The sequence below is a fragment of the Vipera berus genome (genome assembly GCF_964194415.1).
Source record: "Vipera berus genome assembly, chromosome: 1".
NCBI classification, from domain to species: domain Eukaryota; kingdom Metazoa; phylum Chordata; class Lepidosauria; order Squamata; family Viperidae; genus Vipera; species Vipera berus.
Window position 1 is genome coordinate 278,431,159 of NC_138202.1, and position 12,424 is coordinate 278,443,582.

The 12,424-nt window shown below is 39.4% G+C and overlaps 1 protein-coding gene across 1 annotated transcript in view; it reads left to right on the forward strand.

Annotated features, from left to right (window-relative positions):
* The window catches only part of SYTL3 (synaptotagmin like 3), a 30,661-nt gene that overhangs the window by 647 nt on the left and 17,590 nt on the right, over positions 1-12,424 (forward strand). The window contains exons 2-4 of the mRNA XM_081322730.1: positions 907-1,204; positions 4,405-4,620; positions 8,126-8,190. Of these exons, the coding sequence (XP_081178856.1) occupies positions 1,095-1,204; positions 4,405-4,620; positions 8,126-8,190 (391 nt within the window). The 5' untranslated portion in view covers positions 907-1,094. The remainder of the gene's footprint in view (positions 1-906; positions 1,205-4,404; positions 4,621-8,125; positions 8,191-12,424) is intronic.

Here is a 12,424-nt window from a genome sequence, read left to right on the forward strand (position 1 = left end):
TGGGAGAGCTATTAGTAAATTCAGAAGACAAAATCCTTCAAAGGAAATGTTGTGTACTGGGTTTCTTGTAAGCAGGAGGCAAGACGAGAGAGTTCAAACAGGAACATTGCTTTATTGGATAACAGGAACTGAACTAGTAACCAAGGCTTCTACGCAGCTACTTATACTGCTGGCCACTAGGTGGCGGCCAATAGGTTTGAAGGAACCTATTGCCGCCCTAGAGCCAACCAATGATCGTCCTGGAGACTGCATGTCTTAAGCTCCCTAGAAAACATGGTCGCCTGGAGGTTTATTTCTCATATACGCAAACTCCAGGTGAATGGTGATTTTTTTCAGACAGTTCTCCCTCCTTTGATCTCTGTTATTATTTCTTTCTTCAAGTCACATAATTGAAATTTTCCCTGGTTTTTGCTTGACGATGATGGCCGCGGTTTTCCTATTTATTGGACATCAATTCATGAATCAATATCCATGATGCAATATGAGTGCACATTGCTGAAAATAACAAAAGGAGATCCTCTTGATTTTTATGAGAAAGGTGTGGTCAGTCAGAATTGCATATGCAAAGCCATTTTATGTGCCTGTAGAGACATAGGCAAAGCGTAATTCTCTCTCTTCCCCCCTACACACACACGCGCGCGCACACACACACACACACACACACACACAGAGACAGACAGACAGACAGAACATGAAACTAGGAAATAGCCCTTAATTCCATGTACCTTTTATTAGTTTGCTTATTGTAATTGGCTATTAAATACTTTTTTGAAAGCTATCCGTAACAAATTGCACAACGATGTATAAGCAGAGAAACTGAGCAATGATAAACTACATTTCATGCCACACCAGTTTTCTACCAGAATTATTAATTTATTTCTTTTTTCAATTTAATGTTATCTCCAGAAGATTAGAAGCCTGAATTTCATTTCTTCATGGGAGGAAGCAGACAACTATTAATAAGAAGAGCAGATGTATTAAACAGATAATGAGTTTGTGAAAACAAAGGCTTCTCTGGAATATACACTTACATTTTTTTACCACTTTTAAAAAGAACAATGCATTGCATTGTCTTGTGATTGTCAGAAGAGAAGATGTCCCAAGAATTTAACCTTAACTTACTTAAGGAACTGGAGCAAGAAATTGTTCTAAATGTCCTTTGCCGTGACGAGATGTTGAGAAAACTGGAGGAAGAAAGAGTAAGGTATGTGTGTTTTACCTTGGAATGCAGGCACTTTTGTTTTCTGAGCTGTGAAAGCTAATATACTGTTCAAAATACATAATACAGTATCTTTTGAGAACCAAACAAGATGGTACATTAAAATGTACAAGTTTAATGTCCAAGCTTCTGTGGTACGATAGCACAAAAACACCCTCTAGTGTTGAAATTTTGAATGGAATCATTTGTAGAAAGAAACCTAAGTAGTTTCATGGATTAATTAAAAAAATATGGTGATTTGCTTAACAACTGCTGCAAAAAAGTCATAAAAACAGGTCAGTCAAGTGCCCAACCTGTTTTATGTCCTTCATAACTTATGATCATCATCATCATGCTCCATTACTGTCCTGAGATGAGGACTGTATGCCACTTATTTCTAACTCCTATATTTCACTTACTGTAATAAAAATGCTAGCTGATGACTTAGTAACTTCTAATTAGATCAGATAAAACCATCACAGTAAAACTGGTTTCTGTTTAATCAATTTCCTCTTCCCTAAAGACAGAACCAGTCGATCTGCCAATCTGCAGATAACTGGTTCTTTTTCTTCCCCCTTTGTGTAGATTGTTGGAATTACAGGCTCTGCAGCAGTTTGAAGTGGGACAGTGGTTTGTGTGCCTTCTCAACATTTCAAATGGGCAGAAGCAGAGATATTCACAGATCAAGTTCAAAGTATTTTTGTGGGCTTGGGGAGTGAAACTGGTGGCTGAGTGGAAGTGCCGTCATTCATTTCCAGTGGAGTCAGCTGGGCAACTTTAAGAATTTTGGAAAAAGTAGGCTTTTGATGCTTTCATGCTGATTTTCAACATAATATTCCAAAGCAGTTTACAGTATCAGAAATTTAAATGTTAAGAAAGCATATCACTTAGTAAAGCAACAGTAGTAACTAGCCATCAATCTTTAAACATGAAAACAATTCCATGTTCAAAACCAGTACTTTTTAAAAACTCATTAAATTCATAAGCCTCCTTAACTAATGATGGATAGATACTGTACTGGACAAGTGTATTCTTGAAGGCAAAGTTGCACAAATAATGGGATACGAATAAAAATGTTTTATAACTCATAGTAAGATAGATCTTAATGTTTGTGAAATTTTACATGCTTGCAGATAGTTCTTCACTATGGTTGGTTTGATTTACTACAAATATCAGCCCCAAATCATGGAAAACTCCTAGCTGATCTTTCAGAGGAACTGAGACCCCATTTAGAACAGAGTAAACAGGTTCATTCAGATTTATCAGCTTTCTCACCAATTAAACTTTCAATCAATCCCCCCTCATCAAAATGCTTTTTAGAGAATGTTAGAGTTTCATGGTTTCTCAATGATCAATAGATGAAAATGTTAGATAGAAGTTGTTTCTGCATTGATGAGGCTAGCTGAGTCATTTTTGACTTGCACAAGAATAGCACCTAGATTTTACATTAGGATCATGTTGCAAAAATGGGAGGGGTGGTCAGGGCCAAGTTTAGAAAGAGGGTTTAGTAGTTTTAAGAGGTGACATTGTTAGTGTCATTGACACAATTAACATGAATTTGGGCAAACTTTGGGACACAGAGAAGAACAGGGAGCCTGATGTGCTGTGATCCATGGGATCGTGAAGAGCTGGATATGACTTAGCAACTGAAGAACAACAAATAGAGATCTTGAGTATTTCAAAGAGTTAGACACTCTAGAGTTTTGCCCTTCAAACTCCCTTCCTTAAACTGGCAAAACTGCTAGAGCAGGACTCCAAATTTGGCTCTAACCATTCTGGGAGGTTTAGGGCTCTCTATAACAGGGCTTTTCAACCAGTGGTACGGGTACCACCTGTGGTACATTGGCATCTGGCAGGTGGTACGCGAGCATCCTAGAAAAGTGGTAGCAGGGGAGGGGAATGAGCTGAACCGCACAAGCCTGAGCGAGAGATGGCTGGAGCTGCAGGGCTGGCAGGGCTCAGCAAAAGCGCCAGTATCAGTGCTTCTTCGGGGCTGTCAGGGCTCAGTGGAAGTGCCAGGATCAGCACCAGGCTCCAGCTGGAGCTCAGCACTGATCCTGGTGCTTCTGAGCCCAGAAAAAGTGCCAATCAGCTGGAATGTTGCAGCATCTCCAGAGTCTTGTGATTTACATTCAGATGCTTGACAACTGATTCATATTTATGACGGTCACAGTGTCTGAGGGTCATGTGAAGTGTTCAAAACCTGCTGCAACCACCCAGCAGACGGGGGGGGAGGGGTAAAAACCAAACACCTCCCACCCCACTTCTGCTGCCAATCCTCAACAGAAATGCTCACAATGAAACAATGAAAACCTCAGACAGGAGGAAGAGCGCCGCTGGGTGGGCAGGCAGGTGTCTTGTTCGGCTGTGGCTTGGGGGGCACTTTTTTCAGTGCCACTGTAACTTCAAACAGTCACTAAGCCAACTGTTGTAAGTCAAGGACTACCTGTACTTCATCACTTTTTTCCTTTTTTTTTTTGGTCATCAAGTTTTTGATACCTTGCTAGGTGACTGGTGGTACTCCAATATTGCCATATCCTAAAAATGGTACAATGGGTGAAAAGGTTGAAAAGCCCTGCTCTATAAGGAATGCTGTCAAATTGCATTTTTTGAGATCCTTTGGAGCCCAAATCTCCAGATCTCTTCCCCGATCCATTTTATTTAGGGATGTAAGAGGGGTTATAAAACAGAATAGAATTTTGCAATGCCTCATATGTGAAAGCCATTGAGAAATATATAAATAATCTAGGAACAGGAGCAGATTGCCAGATTACCAGCCAGGACAAATGGGAACCTGCCTAAAGTCATTCAGATCAGTCAAGCCATGCAGCTCAAGAATCTATTTTTCATTTCAATCTGTAGGTTGACACCCTTCCTGAGTCTTTTTTGTGCCCTGACCACATAAGAACCAAATTAAAATAGATCCAACTACTCAGAATCATCCCAAATGGCTTGGAATTAGGATGCTATCATCTTCTCCAAAACTTTATTCAAGAATGGGCCATTAAATATTCTGGGGTAATTTCCCAGATATTTGACATTTTTCATTGGAGGTTTAGAAAAAGGATTCATCTCCATGGAAGTCAGAGTATCACAATTCACAGCTACAGCTTAATAATATTTAGATGACTTAGAATTTGTAGTGCTGGTACATGTCCCACCTGGCAAATGTGTGAATATTTTTATTTCTTTCTGGTCAACTACAGGAAACTGAAAACCCAACTGCAGCAACTTTGGCGTAAGGAAACAAAAAGTGCCAGCTCTGGATCTCAGAAACGGTCTTGTGCCCGTTGTCAGAAGTCGTTTGGAATCCTGTTCGATAGAGGAGCAGTGTGCAAAGGATGCAGCCATTATATATGCTCTCAATGTCGCGTTACTCGAAATGCCTTTCTGTGGAAGTGCACTGTCTGCTATGCTTCTGAGTACGAACCTACCTTACTTTAATGCAGGGATCTTCAAACTTGGCCCTTTTATGACTTGTGCACTTCAACTCCCAGAATTCCTCAGCCAGCGTGCTTGGATGAGGAATTCTGGGAGTTGAAGTCCGCAAGTCATAAAAGCGCCAAGTTTGAAGACCCCTGGTTTAATAGATGAATTTTTCACACTTAGGACTGTTGTAGCATCCCCATGGTCACGTGATTTACATTTGGACGCTTGACAAGTGACTCACCTTTATGATGGCTGTAGCTTCCCAGGGTCATGTGAACCCCCTTTTGCAACCTTCTGACAAGCAAAGTCAATTGGGAAACCAGATGCACTTAACAATTTAGGAACTGCAATGATTCACTTAACAAAGGAGCCTTGGTGGAGCAGTGGGCTAATGCCTCCTTAAGTAACACCAGCTGCCTGCAATTAGTGCAGGTTCGCATCCCACCAGGCTCAAGGTTGACTCAGCCTTCCATCCTTCCGAGGTAGGTAAAATGAGGACCCAGATTGTTGGGGGCAATTAAGCTGACTTTGTAATAATGCCGCTTGGGGTGTGTGTGAAAGCCCTAACAAGCAGGCATATACATAGAATGAAGGCTACTGCTAAGCACATTGGTTTGTGCTTAAATTGTAAGCCGCCCTGAGTCTTCGGAGAAGGGCGGGATATAAATGGGATTAAAATAAAATAAAATAAAATAAATAAAAATGTGGTGAGAAAAGTTGTAAAATGGGGCAAAACTCACTTAACAAATTTCTCACTTAGCAACATAAATTTTGGGCTCAGTTATGGTCGTAAATTAAGGGCCAACTGTGTATACTTGACAGTGGGAACCTCTATTTGGGGAATCAGATTTATAGGAATTTCCAAATAGCCAGCCGCTGAAAATGGCGGAAGGGCTTGAGAAAGTGTAAGTCTGCCATTTCAGAAGGAGGACTTGAAAAACCGTTTCCTGTGGAGGAAAGAAAAAAGGGCTGAGAATGGGTATATGTATGAGCTGATTTTCAGGAAAAACTACTTTTGTTTCATTTATTGATAAAATAGTTATAGAGCTGGGATGTTGGTGTTTGATGATGTTTGAATGGAGTTTCAAAAATAAATGGCAGCTACAGGGACTCCGGATATGAATTAGCATAGGATTTGAAAAGAAAAGGGTTTTGTATGCTTGTGCAAAATCACAGAATACATAACTGATTATGCAAGAGCTGACGTTCCACTGCTCTTTTTTTTTTTTTTTTAATTGAAAAGTTTTAAAATACAGTTTTCCTTTAAACCCCCCCCCCTTCCCCCTCCCTCCTCCCCTCCCTACCTCCCCCCTATCCCCCCCTCCCCCTCTCCCTCCTCCCTCCCCTCCCTCCCCCCCCTACTTCCCCTCCTCCCCCCCTCCCCCCCCCAACTTCCCAGAGCAAAATACAAGGTATATATCTAAAAAGCAATCATGAACAATCATATACTAACAATTATAAACTCTAAAATCCATCACTCTCTAGCTTATATAGAGTAAACCAATCCTTAATAATACTAAATGTGTATAAAGAACTAAAATAAAAGAAAACTAGCGTCATTCCCATCTATGTTCTTCCACAATTCACTATTTCCTAAACATATTCTCATTTACACATCACAAACACCTATCCCTATTAACCTCTCTAGCCAAAATAGGCTATAATAGATAGTTCTTACACAAATTAACCCACATTAACCCACAAAACTTTCTTCCTCTTCCTCTGTAATAAATTGTCCATTAATTCCAAATTAAAGATTCTGTTACCATACATATCATCCCAAAACTCTTAAAAACACAACTACCACTTGACTATCAGTATGTTGTGGAAGTTCCATAGATTTCTACTAGACCTATTTTCTTTTCTTTTTTGAGCGTTTTAAGGCAGCACGCGTCACCCTCTGTTCTCTAGGATCATCCAAAAGAGTTGCATCTTGATCTCCTCCTGTACCATTCTCGTCTATCTGTCCATCTTCATCCTCTTGATGTTCTCCTTCTCCAGATCCCTCTGCAGCTTCCAAAAGTGTTGATGGGGTTACTTTTAAGACATTGTTGTAAAAATCATGCGCTTGCTTCACAGTACCCAAACAGTACCTTTTGCCTTCATACAAGAAGCTCAACCCAGCTGGGATCTCCCATCTGAACCTTATATCCCTTTGCTTGAGCTCTTGCACAAGAAATATAAAGTCCTTCCTTCTCTTTAAAATCTTTGGAGGAATTTCTTTTAGAACCAAAACTTCTTGACCAGCAATCACAACTTTAGTATCATAGGCAGCTTGTATAACTTCATCTCTAATTTCCCTTTTTACAAAATAAACCACCACATCTCTAGGCAACTTTCTCTGTTTAGCAATCCACGAGTTCACACGAAACACTTTGTCCATGCCTTGTTTTATTTCAGATGCTGGATGGTTCAATACCACCTCAAAAGCCTCAGAAACCAGCTGCTTTAAATCTTCCTTAATATTCTCTTTTAGGCCTCTAATTCTAACAGCAAACTGCATCTGATAAAATTGAGCCAGACTCAGTTCGCTATCCATTTTGTCTTTTAAATCTTCAATTTCCAATACTTTTGCTTCTAATATAGCATTCTTTTGAGTCAGTTCTTCCACTTTGTCATCCAGCACCTCCACACATTTAGCTACTTTATGCACTGAGGACAAAATGTCTACCTTTATCTCTCTAAGTTTCTGTTCCATCCTTTCTTCCATTCTCTGCTCCAATTTCTCCAATTTCTCCTCCATCTGTGCAAATTTAACACCCATTGACTCCAAAATTAACTGGGTATGTTTTTCAAGATCCTTCGATGTCACTACATCTGGAGAATGCAACGCCTGCAGTAGTGATTGTTGTTGCACTGGAGAATTTCCAGCACTCCGAAAAGTTCTAGGGGGAGGTTTAGACGCCATCTTTTACTTACAATTGTGTCGCACTTTCACTTTAAGTTTTAAGCAAAGTCCATCAAGCTCGAGAGTAAAATAAAATAATCCTCTTCATCTCTTCATCTTTCCCTCTTGTACTGCTCTGCCTGCTCTTTTCCTTTCATAGTCTCTCCTTCAAGCAGGGATGGTCGCAGACGCCTGGCTCTGCTCCATTCCGAAGCAGAGACGCTAGCCAGCTGGGAGCAGCCCAGGCTACGGGGGAGTTCAATCCTTCAGCCGCCCAAGCTCCAAGCTCAGGCGGCCTCGGAGAACTCTACCCCTACCTGGGGCCTCACCCCCTCCTCTTCTCCTGAGGAGGGGGCTTCAAATTCTCCCGAACAGCTGATCGGCGCTGTTTCGGACGAAAAATCACACAGCTGGGCGGCGGGCAGCCCGGGAAGGCTGTCTCCGGCGCCTCGGAGCCACCGGAAGCCGACGTTCCACTGCTCTTGATCACTATGATGGAATAGATTTGGTTTGATTTTTAAAAAATAACTAGCCCATTTATGTCTCCAAAAATCCTCCTTGAAAAAGGCATGTATAAAATTCAAATAAATGCTTATTTTGCTTTTTTGCAGGACTATTAAAGTGAAAACAGGTGAATGGTTCTTTGAGGAGCGAGCGAAGAAATTCCCCACTGAAGGTACCCAATGAAAAACGGAAGCATTAAGTCATATGCAAGATAAATTGATTACTTCAACAAGTTTCTCTTTCTAATTCATGTTTTATCTTAGCAAAAACAGTCTTCTAGAATGTAAATCTATGAATGTGGAAATTTCAGAGTGCAATTTTATTGAGCTATAATAGCAGTAATTGAATTGAATTATTTAAATTTACCCAGCCTTAGCTATAAATGTATGCATTTGTCACTTTTTCTGCTGAATTCATTGATTTTAGTACAGTTATAGTTATGCATATCTATTTATGTTTTGGTTGTCTTTCTTTGCAGTTGTGTCTGGTCTCTTTATGTCATGAATCCCATCACCATTATTTCCAGCAAATTTCTGCATATAGTCAGAAATATTAGAACTACAATATGATATTATGATAGTTTCAGAGAAGTCATTGGTAGGTTGCAGTTCATTTTTATGAGATTAGTCAGCAGCGCTTCTTAAAACTGTCAGAGAGAGCTTTGGATATAGGGAAAAAATGAGTAAGGTAGAAATGATATTATGACTTATTTTTAAATGAGAAGCTATTATTCAGTAATGGGAGTTTTAGAATGAACTCAGAAGAAACATTTACTGAAAATCAAAACCATTCCTTATGGAAATATTGAAGTATTCACTGTTTATGTAAAAGAGAAGCAACAGAAGTGAAAGGAGAGATAAAACCCAAGAAAGCCAGCATTGTCCACTGGTGAAGGTGCTGTCACTGGATCAGAGAGACCCAGATTAGAGTCCCTGACCTGTTCAGCCACAGATCTCCCTGGCCAGATCTCCCTTGCAGGCCAATCTAGCCCATGAGTTGCTGCTGTGAGGTTAGAATATATGCCACCTGTACCTCTCAGAAAAATGGTGGGGTAGAAATTTTAAAAAAATAAATAAGTGAGATGTCAACGCTGCTAACATCAGATGTTCTTACTTTGACAACATGTGGAGAGGCAGCTTTGCTTCTTTAAAACTTGTGTGTTACTTTTAGAGCTAGAATTAGCTGATGCTGATGTTTTGAAATAAGAGAAGATAAGAATTTGGCAGGTTGTTTAACAGGAGGGGAAGCTTACAATTCAAACTAATTGGAGAATGTGATTTATGACGGTTAATTAGAGGGAGGAACTGTGCTTTGATACTGTGTGCTTAGGGGAGGGGAATCCAGATTTCGCCTTGACCATGATCTTTTGATTAAAGACTCCTTAAGGTAAACAATGCCTCGAGGTTCTTTGAAGAATTGCATCTGTCGGAACCATGACACGAGGTATCATTAAAATTAAGGAACTTGTTTATTTGCTGCTGACCAGGAGGTCAATTTCCCATTGACTTTCTGCAATAGAAGAAGCAAAAGGTGACCAAGTGTTGTGCCAAGAAAATTATGATTGCCTCTCAGTAGCCACGTGGCCTCCTTCATAGAAAGTATATTCTTGGAGAGTTATTCCCACACTGCTTTCATCTAGTGCAAGACATTTGCTGAAGGATTTCCTTACCAGGGTGCATCTTTCTCTGGTGGCAAATTCTACCTGGGCAATAGGGCACAATATTTTCCAAAACACAGAACAACAATGATAATCTTGCAGGATCTAGTCTGGGCCAGTTACCAGGACCAGAGGTTTAGTCTTCCGAGCTTTCGGACTTGTGTTGGAAAATTCTCTCTCTCCAAAATGTGTGTTTGGGGAATAGTCTATGCATAGTATAGCCTGGTTGTACGTGGCTTTTTAGTTGTTGAAGTCGTAATTAATAACCAGTCATCAACACCCCAATCAACAACTAAAAAGCCACACACAATCAGGCACCACATAAATACGACACATAGAATAACCCAAGGCACATATTCTGGTAGAGGGTAGTTCCCTGATGATGGGCTGCAGCACGAATCCAAAAGCTCGGAAGACTAAACCTCTGGTCCCAGTGGCCCACCCAGACTGGATCCTGCAACATTATCCTGTGACGCGTATATTTGCTTTCATTCATAATGATAACCTTGTTGGTTCATGGGTGGAAAATTACAACAGTCATACAAAGGGGTCTCTCTTATGAAGGCATAGAGATTCCAAACTGATAATGCGTTTGACCCCGACCTCAGGCTCACACTAGTCTTCTCCTATAGTAATATTACAATGAATTGATATATTTTTTAAAATTTAGCATATCACGTAATTTTACTCTCTGCCTTTCCTCTGGGTTGTTTTCTAAGTCATCTTTAATTTTGCTCTTTGTGAGGCTAGATGCCAATGTGCTTTGGCCTTGACAAGAGACAGATGGGGGACACATGTCCTTTGTGTTTTCAGAAGTGAAATTTTTGAGTTTTGAGTTTTTTAAGAAGAGGCTAAGACAGTCAACTTGTCTAAGATGGTGTAGGTTCTCCTGCTTGAGCAGGGGGCTGGACTAGAAGACCTCCAAGGTCCCTGCCAGCTCTATTCTATTCTAAAAGTGTGAACGTGACTTTAAACAGCAGACTTCATTGACTCAAATTGCTTTAAAACACTTTAAATTTGCTTGCTTTGGTCTGACAGAGTTGTGGAGAATGTAAAGGCTTGCACAATATTTGTGCCATTGTGGTTGGCCCATGTTCTGCTTAAATATGGATGTTGGTTGTTTTTCCTCATGGGCCATCGTACCCTTCCTTTTTTAAAAAAAGCTATTGTGAGAATTTTCTTAAGTGGAAATTTCTATACACACTCTTGTCAAAGCTGCCTATACCATATATCAGTGCTTAGTTGGCTCCCCCCACCCCACACCCACCCCAACACCATCATTAATTCCAGGGCAATTCTCTTGGAGAAATACTGGAAAATAGAGGCCAAATTGAGTTCTGTTCTAGTTGCAAAAAAGCGGAATTTATCCAAAGGCATTGCTACTGTTGAGACACAGAAGGTGATGAGAAACTGTTGCATACGTTTTTAGTGTATGTTTTTTAAAAAAATGATAGAAAAGGGAAGAAAGGAAATGGCGAAGATTTCAGCGTATTTGAAAGACCAATCGCAACAGAGATACATTGTGGAATGGAGGAGATGGATTGATTATATCCAGAACAAATATGGGACTAAAAAGTTTCATTTAGCATTTGAATAAGTAGTGGATCTATATGATGTATAATTAGTTTGTAGTTATTTTATTATTATTCGGACGATGGAGAGTTAAAGTGCGATAGAATTTAATGTTTTATTGTTGTTAGCATATTTTAGATTATGTTTATTTGTATTTTTATACCCTGTATTCAGCTCTGGGAAGTCAGGGAGGGGAGGGTGGGGGGGTTGGGGAGACGGGGGGGGGGAGGAGAGTTTTTTTCTTTGTATTCAAAATGTATTTTAAAACTTTTCAATAAAAAAGGGAAGAAAGGGAATGCAATTTAAAGGTGGTGAAAGGAAAAGAGGAAATCATGAAAACAAATTAGTTCTATTACCATTTTTTAAAACATAATAGGAAAATAATCTATAAGTGAATTCTAATTACATTGCAAATGCATATGTTAAACAGTGTTTATAGGAACAATACATATATAAAAATCTAAATCTAAGTATATAATTAAAGTAAAACCCCCAAAAGAAGTCAGTATTATTTTTATTTGTAAATAAATATAACATAATGTCATAAGAACAAAGATGTTGACTTTCACAACTGTCTAAATATGCAGTGACTCATATAATTCCACGTTTTCCTAGAAAAACATTGGACTCCTAGCAGTTTTCAGTGCAAATTATTGATCACTGAATTTATGAATGAATTCATAAATTATTTTATGAATTCAAACAGTGCCCTCTCTTGGCCCTTTATTATAATGCCAAAGAAATTATTCAGTTTTAATGCAATCGAATGTAATATAATCATTATTACGGTAAAATTTAGGAAAAACATGTTAAATTATTAAAAGCTTATACTAATCCAGTTCCAAAATGCAGTGTAAAATTAACCTTTCCTGTCAGAGAAAGGACTTCCCTTAGCACAGAACTACCATATCTACAGTATATGTGAACTATAGAAATCGAGACAACCAATAAATAATTCTTTCTATGATGATCATCTGTTTGCATCTTTACAATCCAGATATAGCAAAGTCATATTAGCAGAATGGACGAAGAAGATTCCTCCTCACATTTGTGCCTTCAAAATCTGCTTCGCAGGTATGAAGATGCCCTGCAGTAGATTGGAATGGAAGCACAATGGGGTGTGATGGAAAGGAAAGGCAAATTTAGTTGTAAATGTTGAATTCTACTCCTTTAGTCT